At 55.2% G+C, this 27,305-nt stretch overlaps 1 protein-coding gene and 1 long non-coding RNA gene across 3 annotated transcripts; one reads left to right on the top strand and one right to left on the bottom strand.

Annotated features, from left to right (window-relative positions):
* Positions 1-1,483: 1,483 nt before the first annotated feature.
* Positions 1,484-5,054, bottom strand: LOC131816705 (uncharacterized). Its single transcript, XR_009348148.1, has 3 exons — positions 4,941-5,054; positions 3,377-3,466; positions 1,484-2,733 (listed from the first exon to the last, which is right to left on the bottom strand). It is a non-coding gene; the product is annotated as an uncharacterized LOC131816705 (long non-coding RNA).
* A 12,966-nt stretch (positions 5,055-18,020) lies between these two features.
* TAC4 (tachykinin precursor 4) lies at positions 18,021-25,764 on the top strand. 2 transcript variants are annotated; one of them, XM_059148870.1, is made up of 5 exons: positions 18,021-18,334; positions 21,152-21,236; positions 23,124-23,156; positions 24,073-24,144; positions 25,378-25,764. In XM_059148870.1, the coding sequence occupies exons 1-5, from the start codon at positions 18,218-18,220 to the stop codon at positions 25,419-25,421; spliced, it is 351 nt and encodes a 116-aa protein (XP_059004853.1). In that variant the 5' UTR covers positions 18,021-18,217; the 3' UTR covers positions 25,422-25,764. The 2 variants fall into 2 exon arrangements, with proteins under 2 accessions (XP_059004853.1, XP_059004854.1); XM_059148871.1 differs by having other exon boundaries at positions 18,022-18,334; positions 25,390-25,764.
* Positions 25,765-27,305: the final 1,541 nt, after the last annotated feature.

The raw sequence follows: 27,305 nt of genomic DNA, 5'->3' as shown, positions 1-27,305 counted from the left end.
CGACAGATCAAAGGGGAGAGGGCAGAACGGCAGCCTGGGGAGGCTGGGGCACAAGTCTAGAACCTGAGCCCCAGAGAACCAGGAGCAGAGGGAAAGAGAAAGAGGGAGAAGGGGAGAGGGTGGAGAGACAAAGACTACAGGAGAGCCAGAGCCAGATCAGAGCAGGGAAGGAAGCGAAAGAGAAGCCCTAATTATGGATGGCTGTGGAAGCACAGGGCAGCCTGTTTGAAGTCTGTGGTGAGAAGCATCAAAGAGAGCGGAGAGAGGCCAACGGGACAAGGGGAGACACAGGAGGGGCCGCCCTCTGCTCAGGCCCACCTGGACCTCCCATCTCCACCCTCCCCTGCCCCAGCCCCTAGCCCCCAGCCCTCCACCCAGCTGCTCAACTGGCCGGGGGCCTGAGCCACCTGGTCCCCAGCCCTCCCAGCATCCCCTCCGGCTGGCCCCACTGCCCTCCCAGCATCCCCAGGGGCATGGCTGGCTTCTGGCCCCAGGGACTGTCTAGATTGGCTTCCCTCATGGTTCCTGCAGCTACCGTCTCCCTGTCCGTCTCCCAGGAAATAGGTCCCGGCATTCCCCCAGACCCACTTCTGGCATCCGGAGATGGGCTCCGAACCACCCAGCTTCTGTCCAACCCCGGTCTGCATGATCTGCCTTTCCTCCGATTCAGAAAACTCCCTCAAGACTCCCAAGTCCGGCCCAGGCAGGGGATTCCAGCCCCTCTTGGCCCCGCTGGATGACGGTGGCGGTAGGGGGCGGGGAGTGGTTCTCCAGATAGCCTCTGACCATCTTCAGTCTCAGGCCAGCCAGTCAGCTGTGCTGGGAACACCAAGGTGGCCTCCTCTAAAGATCGTGTCTTTCTGCCCTTCCTCGTCTGCCCACTCCGGAGTTCTACATCCAGTGGGCAAGAAAGTCCTTCTACAGTCTTCTCCTGTGTCTTGCGGGCTCCTCGGACCTGTTCCCGCATCTGGACCTGAGAATCCAGGAGGGGGAGGGGGAGGGGAGGTCTCAGAAATGAGAGGCTGCATGAGGCCGAGAAGCCAGGCCAGCTTGAAGGGGAACCTTGATTTTGTGACCTCCTAGACTGATAATCCTGGGCACATTCTTCCGCCTTTCTGAGCCCAGTTCCTCATCTGTAAAATGGAGGGAAATGCTCCCTATCTTGAAAGGAAATTGTGGGACCGTCTGCAAGGTGTCTGGTATCCAGCAGGCAGTCTGCATGAGGCTCCTTTAATGTCACAGAAAGCAGGGCAATCCAGACTCCCCCTTCTGCCAGGGATTCTCCCCCCCGAAGAGAAGGGCCAAAGAGAGTCCTTTCGAATGCCAGAAGAGGCCTAGTACCTGGGGTGGGACAGAGAAATGATTTCACAGCCCACCCCAGCCATCCCCCTACCAAGCACACCCCGGCCCTGGCATCTGAGTGCTGTGTCTTTTTTTTTTTTTTTTTTTAAGATTTTATTCATTTATTTGAAAGCGACAGAGAGAGAGTACAAGCAGAGGGAGAGGGAGAAGCAGGTTCCCTGCTAAGCAGAGAGCCCGATGCAGGACTTGATCCCAGGACCCTGAGATCATGACAGGAGCTGAAGGCAGACACTTAACTGACTGAGCCACCCAGGCACCCTTGCGCTCTGGGTCTTGCTACAGCTCCTGGTAGCCTCCCCTCATTCCAGGGAACAGCTCAGGGAGCTTTCGCCACTGTCCCCCTTCTGTTGTCAGGGGAGCTTTGCTGCTATTAATTTCCTGACCCCATCACACCACTTGGCAGATGCCAGGCCAACCTCCATGACTCAGAGCCTCTCCGTGCTGACTACCCTCAAGGAAACTTGAAAGAAACACTGGACCCCCAGAGAGTCTGGTCACCTTTCCCTGACTCTGGGGGAGGAGGGAGCCCACCAGAGACAGATGCGGGAGAATCATGGCAGTGACATCGGCACTCTGTGTCCATCTGGGAGGAGAGTCCGTCCTTCCCAGCGTAGGAGCAAGGAAAGTGTCGGCGAGCAAGAGAAGAGTCCAAGCTGGGCTCCCAAGACAAGCCACATCTGCCTGTGTGACTGACAGGTCACAAACGCACAGACCCTCAGACTTTATAGGTGAGAGCCCGTTGCTCACTCCCACCCTCCCAAGTATGACATAAATCAGGTTGAGTCCAATCAGCATCTTCTAGATTCTTCCATGACATGGTTTCTCTCCATCAGTCCAAATGATTGAGAACTGACCAAAACCATGGAAAATTCATTCCCTGTGTATAGCCAGTCTTCTAAAGGCACCTCCAGGCTCCAAGATTCCTGCCACAAATCTACTCACACACCATCCACCCACTGTCCCATCCATCTCCATCCAACCATCCTCCAACCACCTTACAATCTATCATTCAACCGTTCACCCATGCACCCATTGACCTAACTACTCACCCACCCGTCCATTCAAACTCTGCCCACGTACCCATCCACACGTCCCACCTACTTCCTTACCCACCTACCTGCTCGCCCACAGCCCCCATGCATCCCCCGCCCCCTCACCTGTGCAATCATTCACCCTCTTCCATATATCACCCACCCACTCTGTATGCACTGTATGTCCATCTCCGTGTGTTGATCATGATTTATTTTCCAGGTGCTGCGCCAGCTCCCAGCCTCCACAGCGTCTTTCAGCCATTGAGAAATCGAGCTTCCTTCTTGGTAGTCTACTCTCGCAGGTGGGAAGGCGTCCGTGCCTCGCGGCCTCCCCTAAAGACTGAACGAAAGGAGACACCTGCAGCAGGAGGGGACTAAACCCCCAGAATCACATTTTCGTAGAAAACATTAATTGGGGGGCGCCTGGGTGGCTCAGTGGGTTAAGCCGCTGCCTTCGGCTCGGGTCATTGATCTCAGGGTCCTGGGATCAAGTCCCACATCGGGCTCTCTGCTCAGCAGGGGGCCTGCTTCCCTTCCTCTCTCTCTGCCTGCCTCTCTGCCTACTTGTGATCTCTCTCTGTCAAATAAATAAATAAAATCTTTAAAAAATAAAATAAAATAAAAATAAATTTAAAAAAAAAACATTAATTGGGAGAGGTCTTTGGGACAAAGTAGATCCCGACCCAGTCGGCAGGGAGAGGAAGGGAGTTTCCACAAATAGCCACAGCCGCCTGGGAGGGATGGTGAGAACTGTCCGTGGAATGGAGCCCTATTGCTTAAGGGTGGGGTGTGATTCAGGGAGGGCCCGGGTCGTCTCCCCCAGGTGCCGCTGGCCTGTTTCCATCCCCAGGTTTCTCAAGCAGACTCCTCGGCAGTGGTAGGGATAAGGTAGAGAGGAGGCAGAGGCCCAGCCACGCAAAGGCCAAAGGGGCTCTCCTGACACAGAGCAAGACCCCGGGGTCCATTCTGGCCCTGTTGCTCACCAGATATGGGACATCGGGGAAATCCTTTAGTGTCGCAGAGCCTCGGTCTAAACATCTGTGGAACGGGAAAAGAAGCAATCCCTCTCTTATCTGTTGAGAAAAATCCAGTGAGAGTTAACGTGAAAACTTGGAGGATCGCGTCTGGTTTTGCACAAAACACAGCAAAGGTTAGCCTCGAAGCCGTGGGCCGGTGACTCTAACCATGCCCTCACCCTCCCCGATGGAGAAGCCACAAGAGCTCTCCAGATCCACAGTGAGCAGCGGAGACCTGAGGTCATTCCCCAAGTCTCCTCCATTTTGAGCCCATCCCTCCTGACCCAACACTGACGCTGACATGGCAGGGGTGCCCACTCCCTTCTCCCCCCTACTCTGAGGCTCAACCGGCCCCATCAGGTTTTCCCCCCAAGGAACGCAAATGGAAAGGTCTGGAAGGTCTGAGGCGCAGTCAGCAGTGGGAGCGGGGTACAAGGGCCAGGAATGGTACTCAAAGACACGAAGGTGCCGCAAGGACCTGGTAGGACCGTGCTTGGCTGATGGGAAAGTAGAAACCAAGGGGAGATCCAGTCCCGACCCGCAGTGGGAGGTGTGAGCCCCAGAACCCGCTTCTCTAAGGGCTGTGCCTCTGCTTCCACCAGGTTCTGGGGGAGGACACACACACACACACACACACACTCGGAGCTGGAGAGGTTGCGGTGAGGGCACCGCCCCTGGGCTCCGAGGTGTTGGTGCCAGCCGGGTGGGCTGGCACGAGGTGGGGAGAGGGCGGCGCGGGCAGCTAATCCCCCCAGCGTCTCCCAGACGCCCACAGAGACCAGGGTGAGCTCTTTGTCTGAGCGCAGAGACACAGAGGGGCGGCGGGCAGGCGGGCAGGCTCCTCTTTCTCTCCCCTGCCTCCCGCCCTGGGGCAGGTATAAGCCTGCCGTCTGTGGGGACGGTTGGAGGGAGTGGGGTGAGAGGATTAGGGGAGAGACAGATGCTTACAACCCATAGGGTTCCCTCCCTCAGGCCCAGAGGGCCTGTGGCTTTGGGGTGGGGGTCCCCGGAAGGACAATAGGGCATGACCCTCAGCAGGAACGGGTCTTGTTTGCAATAGAAAGCCGGCTGGTGGCGGCTGGCCTGGCTGCCCTCACACACCCAGTCACACACACACACAGCCCATGACAATCTACACACATACACACACACACACACACACACACACACACGCAGGCACGCACTCACAGCCAAAGGCCCACACTGCCCCCACACATGTGTCTCCACGTCACACACACAGAGACCAACACCCTCACACAATCACACAGCCCCTCAGTCACCACCGTACTGGTCCGCTGTCCCCCAGAAACAGGGTGACCAGCCATCCCGCTCCCCCATGGGGGAGCAAGGCCACGGTTACCCATGGGTCCTCCCAGCCCTGCATCGCCACCGAAACCCGGCCACAGGCCCCGCCACGGCCTGGCATCGCAGACTGGCAGCCCGGTCACACAGTGCTCAGTGACTGCCCGCTGTCCTGGGACACGTGGTACTGAGTCAAACAGGTGTGCGCCCTCCGTACACTTGAACACACCTCATGGCGGCCCCTCTGCATGCCTCTGTCTTCTTCTCTTGCACACGTGGACCTGCTCCCCAGCCCTCCCACTGTCTCCAGACATCTCTGCCCAAACATGTCAGTCTGCTGAGAGGGAACAGAGAGGCCACCCCCCACCCTTCCTATTCCTTGAACTCTGTCCCCTGCCTACCCCTCCTAAGAGTAGTCCCCCACCCCCGAAGAGGGCAAAGTCCTGGTAATGAGCCCCAGGCCGTGGACACGTGAGGCCTGAGCTGGGCCTGGGCCAGTCTACCCTGGGTTGGCCCTCCCCTCCCACACCTCCGCCAGAAGCCCTCCGGCCTACAGAAACACATCCTGAGCGCAGCAGCCAGACCTCGGCTGCCCTGGACAGCGTGGTCACTCTCCCCTCAGCCTCAGGGATGTGCCCCTTCTCCTCCCTGACCCCACTCCCTGCCCCGAAGCCTGCCTGCCCCACAGCCCATGAGCCCAGCATTGGCAGCCTGAGTCCCACTGTGGCCAGCGCCTCCAAGGATGAAAGACCTCTGGCTCCTCCAGAAACCAGGGCTAAATATACCCCTCGCCAGCTTTCTTGTGCCTAACTGGAACCAGCTGGGCCAGACCCACCCTTCCGCCTGCAGGACAGGCCACGGACTGTCGGACGGTGGACAGGCCGATCATCAATGGGAGCCATGCCTGACTGGGCTCCCCTCAGTGTGGAGCCTGCAAAGACAGGAAGAAGTGAACCATGTCTCTCAGGGTCCCTGTCTTTAAACCCCATTGAAGAGACAAGAATGCTCCCTGACAAGAATGTCTCCCTGACACAAGAATGTCTGCCTGCGAGACAATGCTCCCATGGTCTTGCAGGCCATGCGAGACCAAGCCGGGTACACGGAAAATGGGCTCCTTCTGGGCCTCAGTGTTCCTATCTGTAAAATAGGGATAAAATAGCACAGTCCTCCTAGTGTTGTTGGCCACAGTAAATGAGTTAATACAGGTTAAGTGCTGAGAAAGTACCCGCATACCGTGAGCCCACCATAAACACTGGTCGTCGCTATGGACAACCCAGGGAGAGAGGCCCCTCTCCGAGGGTGACAGTCCTCTGTCAGGGCGCTGGGTTTGCACAGTCTCTGACACGCGGAGATGCGGACCCAGGGCTCACTGCCTGGAACCAGCAGGGCTGGGGGCAACAGGACAGAGGGATGGGCCGGCGTGGGGCAGAGCAGTGAGGGGATCGGGGAGGGGTCAGAGGAGCCAAGCTCCACCCACACCCCGCCCTGCCCCAGGCCTGGCCACGTCCTGGCTCCCCTCCCCCGCCAGGACTCCGCCCCCGCTGTGGTCTGCACTGTGGCTGCAGCTCCCACGCCACGGCCCAGTTTAGCGGCTCCAGCCCTCGGCCCCAGGACAGCCCACTCTCCGGCCCAGTCCAGAGGCCTGAAATAGGAAGGAAGAGGGGCCTAAAAATAGCCCTAATTACAGAGGGGCCCAAGGGGGTGGGGGGCGGTGGCTCCTTTCTGGCTCCTGGGCACTGCCACAGCCGGCTCAGGATCCTGCTCGCGCCCTGGGGAAGGGACCCCACCCTGGACCTCCTGTCCCCAGCCCACTGCTGGCCTCCCAGCGGGGGCAGGGACTGAGGGGGTGGGGCAGGGCAATGGGCCAGTAAAGGAGCTTGGCCCAAATTAGGGTCAACGTGGTTCCCTCCCCTGCCTCCAGGACTGCAGCAGCCCACCCCAGCTGCTCCCCATACATGAGGTCCACTGAGCAGCTCCTGGCCTGAGAGCTGCCGTGGAAAACATTGCCCTTACTCAGCCTACCTTCCCCTGCTCTTGGTCCCTGCCTCCTCCAGGAAGCCTGGCCTGACTGCCTTCACCTAGCTCTGGCTCAAAACCAATAGGGGCCCCAGAAGATTACCACTTTGTCTCCCCCGTTCTGTGGTTCCTGGGACAAGGCTATCTTTTCCCATCAGCCTGGGGGCTCCCCGAGAGCAGACAGAGGCTGCCTCTTCAGAAGAGACAATGGGAAGGTACATAGAACAAAGGGAAAGGCAGAAACTGGTCCCAACTTGGACCAGTGACTTCATTTCTTCGGGTCTCATCTTCACGTGTAAAGCAGGGATGCTCTCCAGGCCCTCCCAGCTTCCAGGAGCAAAGGCCAGGTGCTACCCTGGGGGGGACGTTAGAGCAGCTTTGGGAGCTCCAGGCCCCCATCCCTAGCCCTGCCCGGAGTCTGCTGCTCTATTTTCCTCCATGTCTAAAGTCCCAGCGGAGTGTTGGGCAGGGTGTGGGTGTTGTGAAGGGTGAGGTTGGCGGCAGGGGCAGGTTGGGTGCCCCCCCCCCCCCCCCCCCGCCCGCACACCCGCAAGGAGCCCTCAGCAAGTATGGGACCCGCGATGCACTGCTGCCATCTGGCGGCTCCCAAGAGTAATGCCAATTACTCGGCGGAGAGGGGAGGTGGAGGAAAGATGGAGAAAGAGGGTCTAAAAGAAAAGGAGGAAGACAGAGAAAGGCCAGAAGGAGGGAGGGAGCAGAGGAGGACTGAGGGAGAGAGAGTGAGGTGGAGGGACAGAAGGAGCCGGGGCCCACAGCAACTGCAACCTCTGAGAGGCTCCCGGAAGCCATAGGGAACCCACCCACCCAATCCCAGCACATGGGTCTGAACCATGAGGCCCGAAGGCCAGGAAACGGAGATCCAGCGGGTCACCCCAGGTGTCACTCCGTGGGGAGTCCTAGCTTTCAGGCCCAACCTCATGAGCCAACGACATGGCGGGCAGTTACCTGGCAGGGGGTGGAATGGTCCCCATGAGGCTTGGCTGACTTGACCCCTGGAAAAGGTGGGCCATAGCACTACTGGGGACATGCGTGAAGGCAAACACACTTCCCCACACACCACCCACCTTCGAGAGCCCAACACAAGGCCCCATGGACACCCGTGACATGTGTTATGCAGATGGTGGAATGTTTGGGGGGCCCCCACCTCACCCTTTCCTGCTTCCTCTCAGGGGCGGCAGGCCGAGGGTGAGCTTGTTTACCACTTATGCTCCGGGCAGTGGTGATGAGCTCAGGCTGGCCCATTGCCCTCCACGGGCAGGGCCAGGCCTGAGTCATGGGGGTTAGATGACTATGGAGGCTAAATGGGTCCCATCCTGCAGCCCCTGGCAGATGCTGGACACCCTATCCTTCCCCAGCAGCAGGCTGCACTTCCAAAGGTCTTTGCAGCCACATGGACCACAGGGGTGGGTCTTGAGGTGGAGGCGACCACTGGGCCCCTTTCCTGACCAGAGGACAACAGGGCTGATCCCCACCGCTCTGCTCAGGCAGGCCAGCTCCCCTGAGCACTCATTTATGAGCATTCCCTCCCCTCTGAGGCATCCCTGCTTAGGCCAACGCCCTTCCAGAATGCCAAGTGCGCCTCCACTCACATGCAAGGTTTCGGACACATCTTGGAAATCAATGAAATATTGGGGGAAGAAATGGTTGTATGGACGATTATGTTACTTCTCCCTGGGCCTCGGTCTGCTCCACTGTAAAATGGGGAGGGGGATCCACATTCTCCAAGGGCCCTTCCCAAATGACCTTTGTCCTTGGCTGATGGTATGTGTTCCTGGGCCCACAGCTGAAGAAAATTAAAAGAAAGGCCTTAGCTCTGTCCCCTGACAGACTTACAGGCCTCGGGATTACCTGCAGACCAGGATTCCCACGGCCTGACCCCCTAGGACAGCTGAGGAACCTATGTCAGGTCCAGACACCCAGTAATAATCCTACCTTATAGGATGTGTTTTTGTCCTGCAAAGTGTTTGTTTGTTTGTTTTAACATTTTATTTATTTGACAGAGAGAGACACACAGTGAGAGACGGCAGGGGGAGTGGGAAAGGGAGAAGCAGGCTTCTTGCTTAGCAGGGAGCCCAATGTGGGGCTCGAACCCAGGACCCTGAGGATCATGACCTGAGCCAAAGGCAGAGGCTTAATGACTAAGCCACCCAGGTGCCCAGCAAAGTCTTTTCTAGTACATGTAGGTCATTTGATTTCCATTGAAAATGAATTCTTAATGAATTTAGTCCCGCCCCATTTTTTTGAACTCTCCTAAAGCTACAGCTTCCCTAGGACCCCCTCTTCCAAAGGTCCCAGCTCATTTCACTGTTGTCCCAGAATTCTGCCCCAGCAGTGCGTGTGGCCTTCTATGGCTGGCTGGGTTTCAATGTGTTTGGCCTGCCGCCCCAACAAGACCACTGGCTTCCTTGGCCAAAACTGGAAACCTTCCCTCAGGCAACCCCCATCCCAGCTCTCAACCCCCCACCCAGTACTCCACAGGTCTGATACAGACTTGAACACATAGGTCCCTCACTAGATGCACTTGGTGGCCCTGGAAAGGCCAGCCTCCCTTCCCACTGTGGGCATCACTATCTCCATCTGTGCAAAGAAGGGATGGGAAAAGATGACCCCAGAGGGCCCTGTGCACCCTGAAACTCACCAACAGAGGTTTTAGAACTCACCAACAAAGGCATTGGTTTTTGTTGCACAACTGAATGAGAACAAGGGAAAAGAGTAAGTTCTACAACTCCCTTCGGCTCAGCCCACCCCCGCCTCCAGCCCCCAGCCCCAAGCTGGCACCGGCTCTCTACCATTGCTCCCTTGGCATTACCCACTTCCTCCTGGCCACCCCTGGCTCCACTGATCCCCCATTCTCCGCCCTCCCCCTCCGCAACCCTGCCCCCGGCAGCCTCCTACTTCAAGCCCTGACAGTGCCTGGGCCCTCCCCCCTCCATTCCTCTGATCTCCAGCCCTGGCAGCCCCTCTCCCCACCTTGGCACTGCATCTTTCAGCCCGCTCTCTGCCAAGCCTGGGCAGCGCCCACTCTCCATGCCTGGGCACCGGGATTTGGCTTTTGCCTCCTCAAACCTTCAAGCCTCAACACTGTCCTCGCCCACCCGCCCCCTGGGCGCCAGAGACTCGCTGACTCCTGCCGAAGTCAGCCTGGTCATCCCCCTGCCTCAGGGCCAGTCTACGCCTCCAGCAGCATGGCTGGCAGGGCTACCGTCACCCCTCACCCCCCGGGGTCCTCCAGGAGTCTCTCCAGGGATCTTACCTGCATCTATTCTCTGGTGAGAGATGAGGATGGCTTCCCTGTAGCATCCGCAGCAACATCAAAGACACTGAGGGCTCCGTCCTGTGTCCCAGAGGCAGTGAGGGGCCCCAGAGTGACCACTGGCTGATAGTGGAGTTTCAGAACCATATCAGGGCTATTAGCAGGAACACTGAGGCAGAGCCTCTGCCTCCAGGCCAGCAATGCGGGTGGGTACCCTCTGACCCCAGTGCAACCCGGGGTCCGCCTGTAGTCCTCCTTCAGTGCAGGGCTCACTGCCACATTTCATACTGTTGGCCCTTCCCCTCTGCTTTTTTTTTTTTTAAGATTTTATTTAGGGGCGTCTGGGTGGTTCAGTTGGTTAAGCAACTGTTTTTGGCTCAGGTCATGATCCCAGGGTCTGGGGATCGAGTCCCGCTTTGGGCTACTTGCTCCCAGGGAAGCCTGCTTCTCCCTCTCCCTCTGCCTGCTTCTCCCCCTGCTTATCCTCTCTCTCTCTCTGTCAAATAAATAAATAAATTCTTTTTAAAAATAAGAGTTTATTTATCTATTTATTTATTTGAGAGAGAGAGAGTGGGCGCACATCAATAGGTTGAGGACCAGAGAGAGAGGGACAAGCAGATTGTGCTGAGCGTGGAGACCGACTCGGGGCTGGATCTCAGGACCGTGAAATCATGACCTGAGCCAAAACCAAGAGCTGGCTGCTTTAACTGCCACCCAAGTGCCCCCATCCTTCCCTTCTTTCCTGAAACCCTTCCTCCCCCTGCCCCTGGCTTTTCCCATTACTTTTCTGGCTTTTCAAAATGTATTAATTATATCAGGTACATAGAAATGTGCAGGTAATAGTACAACAAACCTGAATGTCCACTACCTAGCTTACTAAATGAGTCATTACAGAGAAAACTGAAACCACCTGTGTCCCCTCGCCAATCCCCTCCCCCTCCCAGAGGGAAGCTCTCCCCTGCATGTACCAGTTATTCCCATGAGTATTTTACATGATTATGTATTGTGTGTGTGTATATATATACTTATACATTACATATATATGGGTCCATTTATAATATGGATCTATATTTTCATGTTTTTAAATTCTGCACTGATGGAATCAGACCGCAGAGATCCTCCTGCGGCTTGCTTTTTCCGGCTTAACACCTGATGAGTTTTATCCGATTCATTCCAATGCATTCATTTTCACTGCTGTGTAGTGTTCCATGCCACAACTGGCTTATCCATTCTCCTGCTAATGGACAGTTCGAGTATTTCCTATCTTGTTTTAAATTGTGAAAGTAAAACAAAAACAAAAACAAAACAAAAAAAATTGTGAAAGAGATGTATGCACAGATCTCGTAAAATAGGTAATGTTAGGATATCAAATAGGTTATGGGAACTCGCTTTTACCTGCTGCCCATCCCGGCGGTACTACGACCCGCCACCTGCGTGGACTCTGCATTACTTTTTCCAGGTGTTAATCATACACGTTCTTTCATATCCATAGTATATTTCATAAGCATTTCTCATCTGTATGTCTGTACCTCTCCTCTCTCCCGGGCACCCATCTTTCTACTTTCTCCTTCGCAGTCTTTCTTGCCACCTCACCCCAACCCCATCCACCACCTGCCCCTTAAATAGTGAGGCTGCTCAGATGTCCAGCTTTGGCCTTTTTATTCCTGGTTTCCCTGTGTTACCCTGCTCTCCCCTGGCTTCACTCGCCTGTACACTGACCTCCTGAAAGTTCTCTGACCTTGTCTCCTGAGCTCCAAGCCCCTCCTGGTCTACCCTGTGGACAGAAATACTTTAAACTATCAGGTTGTCCAAATTGATACTCACCAGCAGCTCTCGCCCTTCCAGAACCTATTCTTCTTCCTCTTCATCATCCCAGTGCCTCCCCTTTCTGTCCCTCTGGAGCTCAGACCTGGGGACGCCCTCCCTTCACACACACACACACCCAACGTCCCAGCCCGTGCCTCCTGAGACTATCACCATCACCTCCTAACAGGCTTCTCGGTCTCCAGCTTCTCCCCACTTCAGCCCCTCCTTCTTGTCCCCTCATTTGAGGGGAGAAGGCTTTGGGAACCCATGAAGGGAAAAAACCCAGAATCCCACATAAATCCTTTGTTCTGAAGCTTAGAGTGACTCCCCAGTGTCTGCGGGGTAATATTTGCACTCCCCAGACTGGCCTCCTCTCTTCCCTCCCCAATTCCCTAGCAGCCCACTCGGGCTCCCCCTGAACTCAGCAGACTTCTGAGAACTTGGTCAGCTCGGACAGTGGTCAGGGAGAGCGGGACCGAGGTTCAGTCCTGAACCTCTCGCCGAGCCCCAGCCAGCCACATTACCCAACCCGTGGGTGCCGTCTCCGGATGGCTGGCTCCAGACCCCTCCTGGACTAGAGAAGCAAACTGTTCCGCAGACAGTGGGGTCTGGAGGCTCCACTGGGTAGACAAAAGACAGTGCATTATAATTATATTTTCAATTAGCTGTTCACTTTTCTCCCACACTCGCTAACCAAGATCCAGGAAGAAAAGGCCGATTTACAACATGAGCTTCTCCTCTCCCACTAATGGGTTCAGACTTCTGGGTGCCTTTAGGCACATAAAGGGTTCTGGAAGAAGCAGGCACTTCTCTCCACTCGCCCTCCACAGCTGAGGCAGGGGCAGGACCTGAACCCCCATCCCTTAGCAAGGGGGACCTTCACACACCTCCCTCAGCTCTCAGGCTTCTGAATCCTATCTTTAAGATCAAGCGGCCTGGCCACAGGGAATGGACTGCTAGTCCAACAAGAGAAGCCCAGTCCCTGTTCTTACGAGATTCTCAACCTGATGGCAAAATATCAGGGAATGTGTGAAATCACTTTGCTTAATCTGGGCTGTCCCATAAAACATGGATGAGTGTTATTGCTTAATTATATTATTAATGGCAATAATAATTGCCACCATTTATTAAGGTTTACAATGTGCCAGGAGCTGCATGAAGTTTTTTATGCATTATCTCATTTAAACATCTCAGCAGGGGCGCCTGCATGGCTCAGTCGTTAAGCTTCTGTCCTCCACTCAGGTCATGATCCCAGGGTCCTGGGATTGAGTCCTGCATCCGGCTCCCTGCTCAGCAGGGAGCCTACTTCTCCCTCTCCCACTCCCTCTGCTTGTGTTCCCTCTCTCACTTTGTCTCTCTCTGTCAAATAAATAAATAAAATCTTTTTTAAAAAATCTCAGCACCTTTTGAAGTGAATATATTATGATCCCCACCTTGGGGATAAAGGAAATGAAGCCCAGAAAGCCAGAAAGGTTAAAGCCTGATGCCTGACATCACACAAAGGGTAAAATTCTGGAGTCAGAATTTGAACCCAGGATCTCATTCTTTTTTTTTTTAAGATTTTATTTATTTGAGAGAGGGAGAGAGGGAGCGCTGCACTAGCGGGGTGAGGACAACAGGGTGAGGAGAAGGAGACGGAAACTCCCCACTGAGCAGGGACCCCAGGATCATGACCTTGAGCCGAAGGAAGATGCTTAACTGGCTGAGCCCCCCAGAGACCCCCCCAGAGTCTCATTCTTAGCCGATTTGCTTTGCTTTTACTCTTGACTTGAATCTTTCTTGGTGACAAAATACCTCCCACCATGTATTTCTCTTTCCTTGCTGAGCCTAACTGAAAAAAAAAAAAAAAAAAAAAAAAAAAAAAGATGTGAGTGGGTGCCAGTTCCTACAGAGAGAGGGGCCCCAGGGCCAGGATGTGCCTTCCATGGTGGGGGAGGTGTCTGACCATAAGCGTGAGGTCAGAGAATGTTCTGAATCATTCTCCAGACTTTGAGAATTTCTTTCTGAAACTGAGCAATAACTTCAGGACCTTCCAGAAATATTCCGGGCCTAACTGAGGGTCTAAATGTCAAAAACAAGGCAGGCTGGGGCCCAAATGTCCTCGGTGACGCTGGACAGAGGTATCTGGCCCCCACAACCTCTGGGGGCAGAGGGCAACTGCTCTGTCAGCTTCCTGTGCGCTCTGGGTGCAGAGACCCACGTTCCCAAGCCCAGAGCGTCCTATCTAAGGACAAACGTCTGAAGGGTGCCTGCTCCATCCGTGGGAGTCAAGGGGGCCCAGGAATCTTGGTTTCTCCCCAAATGCCCCTTCCATGGCACTTTTCACACTGAGTTAAAATTGCTATAAATGCTTGTGTGGTTCTTTCCTCTCGCTCTGGGGCAACTCCCGCGTTGAGAGGTGCTTAGTAAGCCCGGGATCCCTGACCCAATGCACCAGCGTAGCCTCAACGACTGCGGGAGTTTTTCTTCAGGGGTGGCGCCAGTCACACTCTCCGGGCTACTCCGCTCCACTGCCCTCCCCTAGAAGGACCAGGCTGCCGGCCCGAGGAGCCTCACCCCCTCCGTCACCTCCTGTCCCTCGAGCCAAAGGCCAGGCCGTGGGGACCAGGACCCAGCGGTTGCCCTGCCTGGACCCGCCAATTCCGAGTCGTAGGAGGTGAGACCAGACTTCAGGAGAAGCTTCCACATGGGGGCGCTGAAGGGGCGCGGGAAAGACAGCTGCAGGGCCCCCTGCGGCGTCATCGGTGGGGGGTGGGGGCGGTGGAAGAGATCGTCCGCCCCACGCCCGCCTCCTCTCCTCAAGCGTCCCCACGGGGCAGCCACGACCCCTCCCCAAAGCTCTCTCCCCGCGGCCTCCCCTCCCAGCTCCGCTTCTTCGGCGGTCGGGCCCCGCCACCCCCCGCCCACCGGCGTCCTCGGGCTCTGTGCAGATGAGAGAGCGCGCGGCAGCAGCGCACCGGGTTCGAATCCCGGCCCTACCCCTCCGCCGCTGGGGCGCCTGAGCCACGGCGCTCGGCGCCCGGGAGCCCGCCGCCCCCCGCGCCCATCCTCCCTCCTACTGCGGACGGAGTGGGCGCTCGGGAAACGTCCGCTTCCTGCCCGCCGCCCGCCCTCCTCTCGTGTTTCCCTCCTCGCTGTTCGCCCTCAGCTTTAAAAAACTCCCTCCCTCCTGCGCCCTTGCTCTTCTCGGCTCCGCGGTCTTCGCCAAGCCGCAGCGTTTAGCAATCCTGCGCGCCCACCCGGCGCCCCAGCAGCCTCGCCGCGGCCGCGACCCGCCTCGCGGACCACACGGCCCCCAGCGCCCGCCCCTGCCCTCGCGTCCGGCTCGCACCCGCCTCCATGCAGCCCTCCGAGGTCGCGCCCGGCTCGGCGCCGTCGGCCTCGTCCGGGCTCTGGCTGCCGCGCCCCAGTCCTCCCGCCGAGGCCGCGAGCACGGGGCCGTGCCCGGGTGGCCGAGGGCACCGGGCGGGGCGGCGGGCTGGGCGGCCGGGGCAGCGAGCGCCAGCCGGGAGACCGCAGCCCGAAGGCAGCGCTGCAAATAGCCGCGGTTTCCAGCCGGTGCCCTGCCTTCCTCCTGGCCTTCCGGACCTCTGGGATTTTCTCTCCCATCTTCCCGCCGCCCTCTCCTCTGCCCCGTGGCTCCTGCCTCCTCCCTGCTGTGCACCAGCCACATCCTGTCCCACGACGAGCGGCTTCTGCTGCGCGGGCGGGGCCGGGAGTCCACGCCGAGGTCCAGGGTTTCAGAGGTCGAATAATCACAGAAAACAAGTGAGGATTAATTGAGCGCCTACTATGTGCCAGTCACAGGATTAATTGAGCACCTACTATGTGCCAGTCCTTGTGCTTAGCTCTTTAAAACTGGGGAACTCATGAAATCTTTACCACCATCCAATGAGCAGCAGCTCCAATTTTCAGATGGAGAAATTGAGGCCCAGGGATATTTCTTAAGTCCTAAGGTCACTTTGTTTGGACCTGCAAAACAGGAAGCCATCTCCCACCCCGCCACCCCCACACACACACACATCCAGAGGTCCATGCTGTCACTCTGCCTCCAGCCCTGTGTTGCTTGCCCTTAGAGGCTGAGGCTCTAGTGTGAGGTGGGAAGCAGCTGACTGGGGTCTGGGACGCTAGTCTGCCACCAATTAGTACAGGCATCTAGAGCAAGCCCAACCCGCCTCAGTTTCCACATCTGTAAAATGAAGATGAAAAGCGAAACTGTTCCCTGAAAGGAAGAGCTTGTCAACAACACTGGAAAACCCAAAGTGGAATGCCCCGCCCTTGGTGAAGTTCAGTGGGAGGCAGAGTGACCGTCACCTGGAGTGTTGAGACAGATCCAGAAACCAAGGCTGGTGGGGCCAGAAGAGGGCTGAGCCGGGGGAATCTGCATGTTAGCATGTGCAGGTTTGGGATCAGGCTTGGGATCCACCAAAGAGATTGCTGGGCGGGGTGGGAATGGAGGGGATGTGTGGGGGGTGTCTTCCCCCAAACTTCTGTGCTTGCCCGTATCCCTCTCTGCCTCCACTGGCCTGGACTCTGAGTGACTGCACATTTCTTAAGGACCCACTGTGTGCCAAGCACATATATCACAGCCCCACTCTCGCATAGCTGGGGCGTAACCCAGCAGAAAAGGAGGGGCTGTTTTCAGCCCAGCGGTCCCCTCTGGGAGAAATGGAGCAAAGCACCTTCCTCCGGGGGAGCAAATCCTCACACCAGGCTGTGAGGCTCAGTGAACAGAGCAAGGGCTGGGTTTCCCATCTACTCTCCCTCTCCACTGCCACTCCTGCCCCTCCCCTGTGCTCAGCTACAAGGGATGTAAGTGGGATACTAGGAAAACCGAGGAAAAGGACGAATCAATTCTTGTTGGAGTGAGGAAATAGGCACAGAAAAACCTACTGTGGAGGTGACCATGAAGTGGGCCCTTTAAGGAGGGTGGGGTCGTACAGGTGGAAAAGGAGGTCTAGGCAGAGCCAACAAGCCAAGATCAAGGCACGGGGCAGGGAGTCTGAGCCTGTCCTGAGCGGTGCTGCATGTCTGGGACCAAGGAATGGCTTTGGGGCCAATGGGGAAGGGGGGTATGCCCTTCCCTTGTTCCCATCCCTGTGCACACCAAATGGAACAGAGCTTCCCCACCAGCCAGGGGTCTCCCCTGGACTGGGAGATGTTGGAGGACAGGGCTGGCATCTTATTCATCATCTGTGGCCCAGGGCCTCACCTGGGCAATAACAGTTATAGTAGTAACAGTTAATGGTGTCAAATATTTACTGCCTGGCTCTGTGCTAAGTGTGGCACACGTGTGATATTTCACCCGCCAGCAACTTTGGAAATAAGTGCTATTGTTAACCTCATGTACAGATGAGGGTTCTAAGGTTTAGAGGGACTAAGTAATGTGTCAAGGTGACACAGCTATGTAATGGTGGAGCTAGGATTGGAATTCAGGTCTCTGACCACGGGGCCCTTGTTCTACACTGACAGATGGACCGATGGATGGATGGATGGATGGATGGATGGATGGATGGATGGATGGTTGGTTGGATGGATGGATGGATGGGAGACAGGGAGGACCTAAGTGGAGAAGGGCCTTGAATGCCATGCTATGGAGCCCGAACATTATGCCAAGGGCCATGGGGAGACACTGGAAGGCTGTAAGCCAGGAGAGACTTGCCAGATTAGGGCTCTAGAAAGATCACTTTGACAGCAGTGGGAAGTAGTTTAGAGCTGATGACACTTGAGCAGAAGGCCGTTTTTCTGGCAAATCCCAGTTCTTCCCTCTGAGGAGCTTTACTCCTTTAAGCACTATGTTATTTCTCTCAGGAGAAGATGTGCATTTCTACGTACACGTGGAGGTCCCTAGATGCAGGGGAACCTCGGGGTGGGGGGCGGCACAGTGATGGGGAGACAAGTGGTTAAACACTGAGTTCTGGAGGAGAGGCCTCTCTTACAGGGGAGCAGAGCACAGGGAGGGGAGGGGCCGCACATTCCCCTTCCCCATGTCCAGGATGACCAGGCCCCCTTGGGCTTCCAGCCAGGCCCCCACACAGTGCCCCATTGTGCACCTGCCACCAAGGGAATAGAGCCAAAAGGTGAGGCCAGTGTTGCATCAGAGTGCTAAGCCCTGGGATCAAGTGCTGGGCCAGCAGTGGAAGAGGTCTGGTCCCTCCTCTGGTATCATTGGTCTTTCCAGCCAGCAGGAGGGAGGGAAGGGAGTCACAGGAAGTGGCCCCAGGGGCCAGATAAGCTGAAGAAAGGAAAGCAGGGTAACTGGAAGGACAGAGAGTAGGTGGAGCTTCACCCACCCCCCACTCCCCAAACACACACGAAAGGAGCCAGAGAGAGGCCCCAGGCGTGCTGGAGACAGCATCTTTAAGCTGCGAGGAGCTCTGGGAGGGTCCCAGGACAGAGCAGTACCCACTATGCTGTCCTGCCTCCCCCTGCTTCTCCTGATGGGGCTGTCTGCAGGCACTGTGACAGCTGACGAGGAACTGGCACTTGGAGCGGAAGCAGGGTCCTGGATAACCTTGACCCTGGAGGTACTGGGGGGTGAGACACGGGCTGGTCTGCGGTGGAGAGGGTGGGAGATCCCTTCCACAGCTGCCCAGAGAGCGGGTTGTACATTGTTAGCCATTTTGTCGGACTCCCCTCTGCAGGTGGGTTCAAGGCCACGGGCCCTGGCTGGGCAGACATCCAAAGGGGCAAGCATACATGGGAGCAACGGTGTGTGTGTGTGTATATGTGTACGTGTGTGTGTTTGTGTTTTATGTCACATATGTTATGCTCCTGGCACTGTCCTAAATGTTTCATAAATATTGACCAATTTAATCCTCCTATCAGCCTTGTGGGAAAGGTACCATTACTATCCCCTTGCACAACTAAGGAAACCAAGGCACAGAAAGGTCAAACAGTTTGTCCAGTGTTATGCAGCTTTAAAAGCACATTTGTCCGAGATCAGATTTGGTTTGTCTGTGCATCAGAGGACATTTTCCAGAATTTCCTTTCAAGGGGGTCAACTTAGGGCAAGATCACTGTTAACATCTCCCACGTTTCTCTTACTTCATAATAAGTACTTGGTCCGATGGCCACTGTCTTCTACTAAATGGACCTGAATGTGGTCACTGGGGAGAAATCCAAAAATGAGGCACACAGCATCTGGCCAGGACCCTGGGGCCACTGGAAGAGCCACTGAAGGAATGGCCATTGGTGGCGAGTTTCCTTCCTGCTTTGTCTGATGTGGAAGCGTGTGGAGTGGAGAAGACCACAGGGTGCACAGACCCAGGTTCAAGTCCCAGCTTCTCCATGGACTCTGCGCAACCTTGGGGAGGTCACTGCTGCTTTCTGGCCACCTGTGACATGGGAGGAGAAGAAAATCATCCCCAGCAGTCTTTGCAGAGTCTGTGCTTAACAGCATGGGACTTGGCCCAGGCCCAGCAAAGCCAAGTGGTGTGATGGGGAGCTCTCTTCACAGCCACAAGAGAAACATCCTCTTCCCCAGGTGCTGCTGGGCCTTCCACCTGTGAGCACCTCCCCCTGCAGCTGGGTCTCATGGCTGTTCTGTTCCCTGAGACACGGGGCTGGGAGTAGAGAAACCATTCACACAGGAGGAGTGAGGTGACAGAAGGAAGGAACAAGGAAACCTTCAGGATGAGCAGATCACTGCTTCAGCCCTGGGGGGGGGGGGTCCCCCACCTGCCAGTCATCCCTGGAGCTAGGCATTTGGGTTAAAGGCATAAGGCAGGATTCAGGTGGAGGAGGGGTCTTTCCTGAGTCAAGGGAAGCCAGGGTCCAGAAACCCCAGGGAGGGCGGGAGAAAGGTAAGACTTCATTCATAAGTAGCCATTCTCCCCAGCTTGCATTTGAAGGCTGCCTTTACCCCGGCCAAGTGGTTTTCATGAGCTTTTCAGCAGTGGGTCCAAATCTCCAAAGAGACTTTTCCAGTTCCTAGCCAGACTAGGTGACTCCAGCCTGAGATAGCTGCCCCAGTCCATGACGTCCTGCACAGAAGACAGACTGAAAGTGACTGAATTGGCCCAGGGCTTAGAAAGGGCCCCTCTTCAGCTTTTAGTATCCTGCACACATTGTGTTCTAAGCTCTGTGCCAGGTGCTGGGCACACAGAGACGTGAGGATGGTCTATGACTGTCACTCACTGTCACCCTCTCCACTAGCAAGCATCTCTCCCTCTCAACAGGGCTGAGAAGCCCTTTGGGGGCTCAGGTTAAGGCCAGAAAGTGAGGCCACACTTTTTGGCCAATATCACAAAGCTTGGTGAAAAAAACGAGAACTTCAGTTCAGCACCATTGGCCTAGACTTTTCGCCCCATCAGCTCAAGGACGACAATGTCTTTGCCCAGAGGAGTGGCCTCCACCCCAGGCCACATGCCATGTTCCACGTGGGAGGCGCAGGCTGTGGGGTAGGGTAGATCGGGGACCATGTGGGGAGTTTGGGAGGAAGAGAGGACAGCAGCAGTGAGAGTGGGGTTGCTGGGGAAGCCCTCCCGCTTTGCCTATAGGGTGCCCAATGTGAGTTCCCCAGCTGCCCGCTCCTGTCTATGTTGGAAACATTTTCTATGATGGAGCAGAACCATGCTCTGGAGTCAGACTCCTTGTGTTCAAATTCTGCCTCCGCCACTTCCTGTGTGACTCGAACAAGTCACTTACCTTCCATGAGTCTTAGTTTCCCCATCCGTAGGTGGGGAATCAGTCACTTCAGGGGCGCCTGGGTGGCTCAGTGGGTTAAAGCCTCTGCCTTTGGCTCAGGTCATGATCTCAGGGTCCTGGGATCGAGCCCCACATCGGGCTCTCTGCTCGGCGGGGAGCCTGCTTCCCCCTCTCTCTCTACCTGCCTCTCTGCCTACTTATGATTTCTCTCTCTCTCTCTCTGTCAAATAAATAAATCTTAAAAAATAAAAAATCAGTCACTTCATAAAGCATGTGCAAAGAGTGAGATTGTGTCTGCAGTGTTGGAGCCTTTGAGCTAGGTGACCTGGGTTCAAGCCCTGGCTCCGTCTCTCACATCCTAGCTGGTAAGCTTGGGAGGACTAATGTCTCTCTGCCTTAGTGTCTTCATCTGTAAAATGGTGACCGTACAGGTTCTACGGTCTGGTGTGGCTTCAGCGAGGATTAAATGAGTTAATATAAGAAAGTGCTGGGCCCCAAGCCAGGAACGCAGGTGGTGGAACACTGTCTATGAATGATTGTGTCTAGGCGCCGTGTTGGCTAAAGAAGGCACCAGAGCCACCTGCTGGCACAGAGCCAGGGGGCATGATACTGCTGTTGCTCAGGCTGCCCACCCTGTCCAGTGTCCAGCCCCAGCCTCTCCCACAGCTCTAACAATGACCTCTCCGCTTCCCCAGGATGGTGGCATTCACCTCCAGCTCCAGCAGGTGAAGAGGGGCAAAGCCAGCCAGTTCTTTGGGCTGATGGGGAAGCGGGTGAGAGGTGAGTGACAAAGGTGGGTGCTGTCTGGTGGGTTCTGAGCGGGTTTGGTGACACCAAGCAGGGGCCCAGCTTCAAGCCCAGGCCTCCAGGGCCTGGTAGGGGTCGCCCGTGCCATAGGAATGATCGTCAAACCCGACACTTCGGAGAATTCATTATACCAGGCTACAGGTGTTAAACCCAGGGCTGGCTCGGGCATGCAAGGGTGCAGTCACCCTAAGGGTGAGGGAGCGCCTCCTGGCCTGCTGGTGCCCTTGCCATCCATCCGAGGGATGACTCCAGAGACAGCTGGTGAAGCTGGGAATCTTGCCAAGCCACTAGCCAAGCTTTCTAGTCGATTCTGTTTAGCTCATATAGAATCCTTAAAATGAACCTGTGTTCCCTGAAGATATTCTTAATGCAGAAGTCATGTCCGAGGGGATCTGGACAGAGGGTAGTTCCTCCTTTTTCACTGTCTATATTGTATCTATCTCTATCTCTATATCTATACACGCATTTAAGTGTTGTCAGTGAGGGTCTGAGGAAACTACCATTTTTATACCCTGCCAAGGACACGTCGGCAATCTCCATCAAAACTGGAAGTACACATACCTTTTACCAATAGTCTCACTTCAGAACATGTACAAAATAGAAATGCTATTGATGCATGAATCTTAAGATATTTACATCAGAGTGTTTATTGCCAACTTGTTTGTAATAGCAAGAATTTAGAAATAACATAAAAACCATCAATGGAGGGGCACCTGTGTGGCGCAGTCACTGAGTGTCTGACTCAGTTTCGGCTCAGGTCATGATCTCAGGGTCCTGAGGTGGAACCCCACATCAGGCTCCAGGCTCAGCGTGGGAGTGTGTGTGAGAGTCTCCCTCTCCCTCACCCCCCTCCAACCCACAGCTTGCACTTTCTCCCTCTCTCTCTAAAACAAATAAATACTTCTTTAAAAAAAAATTTTTTTTAAACTGCTTACTTACACACTCGTATAAGCAAACACTTTTATAAGCAAATACATAGGGAAATTTCTAGAAGAATAAATACGAAACTGTCAACAGTGGTTACATCTAGGCTGGGAAGGGGAAGTGAGGGAGAGAGAGTGAAAGGGACTTTAATTTTTACTGTACAAACCTCTCATGGCTTGCTTCTTTTTATAGTGGGCATGTACTCAAAGAGTGCTTTTTTTTTTTTTTTAAGATTTTATTTATTTGACAGACAGAGATCACAAGTAGGCAGAGAAGCAGGCAGAGAGAGGGGAAAGCAGGCTCCCTGCTGAGCAGAGAGCCCGATGCGGGGCTCAATCCCAGGACCCTGGGACCATGACCTGAGCTGAAGGCAGAGGCTTTAACCCACTGAGCCACCCAGGTGCCCCAAGAGTGCTTTTGTAATAAAAAAATATATATATATGCACATAAAAACAGAGAAAGCTAACTTATAACCAGACACTTATGACCTTTGTTTTCTTCTCCACAAAATGTGTTCTCGACTGGGCCATTTCAGAGTTTTCTTCCAAATCCAACACCCCATGAGGAACAGGGGATGGGGAGAGCAGAGAAAGATTTATTGAGCACCTAGAATGCTCACATATGACATCTCACAACAACGTCCCCTTTATCACCAGCGGGAAAACTAAGGTTCAGACCTGTTACAAACTTTTCCAAGGATGTCCAAGCAGTGCCAGGCACCAGAGACTCCAAAGTCTGTGCCCTTCCCAGGGCTCCACACTGTCTCCCTCCATGAGCAGCCAAGCAGCCCAGCCATACAGGGATGATGGGAAGGGACTGGAATTCTGCCAACTACCCACCAAAGGCACCAAACCCCAAAGAACCATGAGCCTTCCCACCTCACCAAGCCCCTGGGGAAGCAGTGCGGCCCTCATTCCTTCTTTCTCTTTCCCCCAGGAATACCTCCCATCCGGCTGGACAGAAGAACAGGTAAGCATTCTCCAGATCTTCCCCTCAGCCTGCTCCCCAGGGAGGGCTGAGCTGGCCAGGCCGCTAACAAGTCAGCGAGATGGGGGAGACCCTCTGGCCAGGGGCACCCCATGCTGGCTTGGAGGGGGTGGGGCCAGCACCGTTTGGCCACACGTCGGGCTTGCTGGCTGTCTCCTCAGAGAGAGGATTTGGACATGTGGGGGGAGTAGCTGCAGGGATAAGGAGGAGACAGTATGAATCCAGTTCTGCCAAAGGCTCAAAATTGCTTTGGGCCTAAAGCCTGGGATTGGAAAAAGCTAACCAATCCATTCCGCCCCGTGCACCTAGAAGGATCTGGAAAGTGCAAATCTGAGCAGCTAGTACCCTGCCCCAAATCCTTGGTGAAAAGGGGGGAAAACAAATAAAAAAAAAACCAACCAACTCTTACCCACCACATACTCTCTCAAGTTCAATGCTCTGACGACTCACCACATCCTCCTCACTGACTTGACTCCCGGCCCCACCTCCCCTCGCCTGAGTGCCTGCCCTACCCGGATGGAGCTGGTCTCCATGGCCTGGGCGCCAGGCTGTCCTTGGCGCCCTGCCCGGCCAGGTCATGTTGGTGCTGTCCCCAGAGTAGACCGCCTCCCACCACCGACAGTAAAGGGTGGGCTGCCGCCTCTGTACCCACAACACGAGCAGTTTCTATGAGTGGTGTTCATAGGTGTCAGTGGAGGGAAGGGCAAAGGGAGGGAGGATGCCAGAGAAAGGGGTGGGAACCAATGAATGACTCAGTGAATGAATGAACCAATCCACAGTTTTCCCCTCAACTCCCAAACGCTTGAGGAATGGCTGTGTTCCAGCTCTGGTCCTGGCCCTGCCCTGCCCTTCCTGGGTCCCAGCACAGACTTACTCTGCTGCACTCTTTCTCCTCTAGCTCCACCACCAGAGCATCCGCAAGGACAAATGGTGCAGGGCCTTGTGGATAGGGCGCAACTATCTATAGAAGGTAGGTGAGCTCTGGTGAATTGCAAGGGCATCAGGGGAAAGTGACCGATGCTTCTCTGCCCGTCTCCATGGTGGGGGCCAGGCAGATGGACAGACGGAGCAAGTTCCCCACAAGCCACTGGGCAGATGTCCCATAGAAGAGAGCGGTTGAAGCACAGGGAGGTGGTCCCTTCAATGATCTAGGCTTGAGATAGCCGGAGTCCAGAAGCTGCACCCTCTCCACCCACCCCAGCACCCAGGCACACTCTGCCCCCGCCTCTCTCAGGACCAGCTGGAGCCACAAGAATCATGTGTGTTTTTCAGGCCCAGGAACATCCCCCTTATTCCCACAGTGATCAATGATTTGTTAAAAGTCATGCCTTTAGCCTTGAAGTATTTCAAATCCTCAGCAATTGTAAGTGTGAATCACTCCAGGAGGGATCACACCCTAAGCAATTACCAGCTAACACCTTCTGGCAGGGGTCACAACCCCAAAGGGGCCCAAGGGTACACTCAAATGAATGAGACGTCATGAAGGTAGGTAAGAGACACAGGCCGGGGTGGGGATATGGGGAAGATCAGAAGTTCAAGCCAGCCGGCACCCGAGGGGGTCAGAGACACTGAGCTCCAGTCCGCCTTCAGTAAAGCCTGACCTCTTCCCCCAGAGCGCATCCTTCAGCAGAATGCCCTTCCAGCTTCCCTGGTCCAACACCTGCTCCTTCCAACATAGGCTCTTGGGACTAAAGATGGCAAGTCCTCTCCTCCCCCCACCCAAGATTCTTTTCTAAATGTCTCAGCCATTCCATCCTAAGGGCCATGGAAGTCATCTCAGTACCTAAATGGAAGTGAACGTCCCTGCACGCGGAGTGTGTGCAGGAATCCCATTTTTCAGGGATGGAAAGCTTGCCTGGAGTCACACAGTGAGCCGAGGACAGCCAGGGCTAAAGCTGGGTCTCCCATGACCTAGTCCACGGCACCTTCCGCATCTCTCGCAAGGCCTGCAGGCTTGCAAATACTGGATCACCACTTCCCTCCTCTTAGATAGAATAGCTAAGGGGTGGCTCATCCCAGCTCCAGATGTGTTTCCAGCTGAGAACTGGAAGATGTGGCAGATGGACTTGTAATTTGATCATCCCAAATATCTATAGGCCGAGTTAGGGAAATGGAGGGCCCAAGGAGGAGTGAATAGGGAAGCGCCCCCCAAGGGTGGAGGAGACAGACAAGACAAGACTCCTGAAACCACTGTCACATACAGAACTCTTCCCAGGCAGAGAGGATGAGGACCACGGGTCTGAGTGAGCACCCCCACTGCACCCTTCCTGGAGGACGAAATGCCCATCTCCTTCCCCGGACAACACAACTGACAGCTGGCCAGACCAACTCTCTTCTCGTGTGTCTCCTGTGCCTGACACTGGTGTGTCCCACCTGGCCTCCCTGAACTCACTGCGGTTCCTTCTAGAACTCTCGATCCTAAGCCATGGTGATGCACACATGCACCGTTGTTCCAGTTGTGAGCTGCAGTGACCCTGCTCTCCCCCCACACTCAGCTCCCATCTCACTGCTGAGCAGGGCCGAGTGCCACGCACTTCCATGTCTCCTGTGCCTGGAACACAGGAGGGGCTCAATAAATGGACAAACAGTGTATAGTTTCTTCTCTGGTGCAGAGCAGAGGGCAGGGATGGTCTGGGTGCTACACCCTGCTGTGGACTGCAGAGCAGCAGCACGGGGCGGGGCATGGTGGTGCTTTTCCAGAACTGCAAAGGGAATAGTAAACAGTCCTGGTCCCCACCCTCAGGCGGGAACACAGGCTTGGGATACAGGTAAGGAAAGCCCTACCGGAAAGCAGACACCCTCTCCCTACTCAGAATCATCATTTCAACACCCCAAATCCCTGGCTTCTGACCTGGAGATTTGGGTCCTGGGTCCGTCATCAATTCTCATGCGTAAAGTGGCTCTTCAGCTGCTTTGCTTCTGGGACCACAGGCAGTGAGGCATGCTCTGAACTCCATGGGCACCACCAAACACTTTCTGCTCTCAGGGGAACCCGCCCTCCCCCCCGTCTGACGGGGACACCACTGTCACTGCCCCCATGGTTCGTGGGGCAGGATGCAGAGGACCCCGGGATGCTTGGAGAGAGGCACATGAGCTGGAATGAAATCATGGAGGGCAAAGCTGGTCATCAGCATGGAGGGCTACGTAAAGGAATGAGCTGGGAGTGGGGTGGGTTCAGCAGTAGAGGACAATTCGTGAATTCACTAAGCTGCATAACATTTAGCCTCTAGGTCCCTCTCCCCACAAAAAGGAAATGGGTTCGACGTTTTTTTACAGGGATGTCTGATCCTTTGGGAGTGGGGTGGCCAGGCTGTTTTAGGAGGAGAAGGTAGCCCTGGAGGAGAGGGCAGGCCCTTCACCTGGGTGCCGGGGAAAGTTTTAGCGACGTCAGAGACCACTAAGGAATGGCCACGTGTCAGCATAACCAGCAAGAGTCCTCTGTTTGCCTTGCAATGAAACAGCCTCTATATTAAAACCGACTGTTTGCATGAGTCCTGAGTAAACGTCCTGACTAAACGTCAGGACTCCCTGGTCTTCCTTCTCCTACCTTACCCACGCCCAGCGAGCCATCTAGGGGTGGGAGCGGTGCTCGCCCTCTCCAGGGCAGAATACCCCAGCGGACGCACTTATTCCATCCACTCCCAACCCCCTCACTCCCGGGGCACCCCCGGTACCCTCCCCACCTCACCCCACTCAGTGTTGTGGGCCCAAGAGTTGGTTCAGTCATTACCAGACTTGAAGGATGCACAAAGACTGAAGATTTTCTTTTTGTGTTTGAAGACTGGGGCATTTAAAAGAAACTGGAGTCACTAAATATTTGGTGAGTTTCCTCTCTGTGCTGGCACTTGGCCAGGAACTCAGATGGTCCCGAGAGGATGGAAGAAGTCGGGGACACATTGGTCCTTGTAGACCTAATGCCCTTAACAGGGAGTTGAGATGTGCAAAGCCCATGCCTTGCTCTCCACTGTTCTCCAACCTACCACGTCCCTCAAGCTTCTGGTTCCTGCACATGCCATTCTGGGCAATTCGTACTCTGAAGTCAATGTCTCTGTAAAGCCCTCCCAAGCCGGGAACTACCTATTCTTTCCCTCCTATGAGTTCCCCAAGCCCCCTGAACATTCCTCCATGACA

This window comes from Mustela lutreola, chromosome 15 (genome assembly GCF_030435805.1).
Source record: "Mustela lutreola isolate mMusLut2 chromosome 15, mMusLut2.pri, whole genome shotgun sequence".
Classification (NCBI taxonomy): domain Eukaryota; kingdom Metazoa; phylum Chordata; class Mammalia; order Carnivora; family Mustelidae; genus Mustela; species Mustela lutreola.
This window is presented reverse-complemented; position numbering and strand designations above follow the sequence as displayed.

What these genes read in the sequence shown, in the direction of transcription:
- TAC4 (XM_059148870.1), top strand. Translation starts at nt 18,218, where the DNA reads ATGCTGTCCTGCCTCCCCCTGCTTCTCCTGATGGGGCTGTCTGCAGGC. An exon ending in GATGGGGAAGCGGGTGAGAG is followed by an intron (nt 21,237 to 23,123) that starts GTGAGTGACAAA and finishes TCTTTCCCCCAG; the next exon opens with GAATACCTCCCATCCGGCTG. An exon ending in CCGGCTGGACAGAAGAACAG is followed by an intron (nt 23,157 to 24,072) that starts GTAAGCATTCTC and finishes TTTCTCCTCTAG; the next exon opens with CTCCACCACCAGAGCATCCG.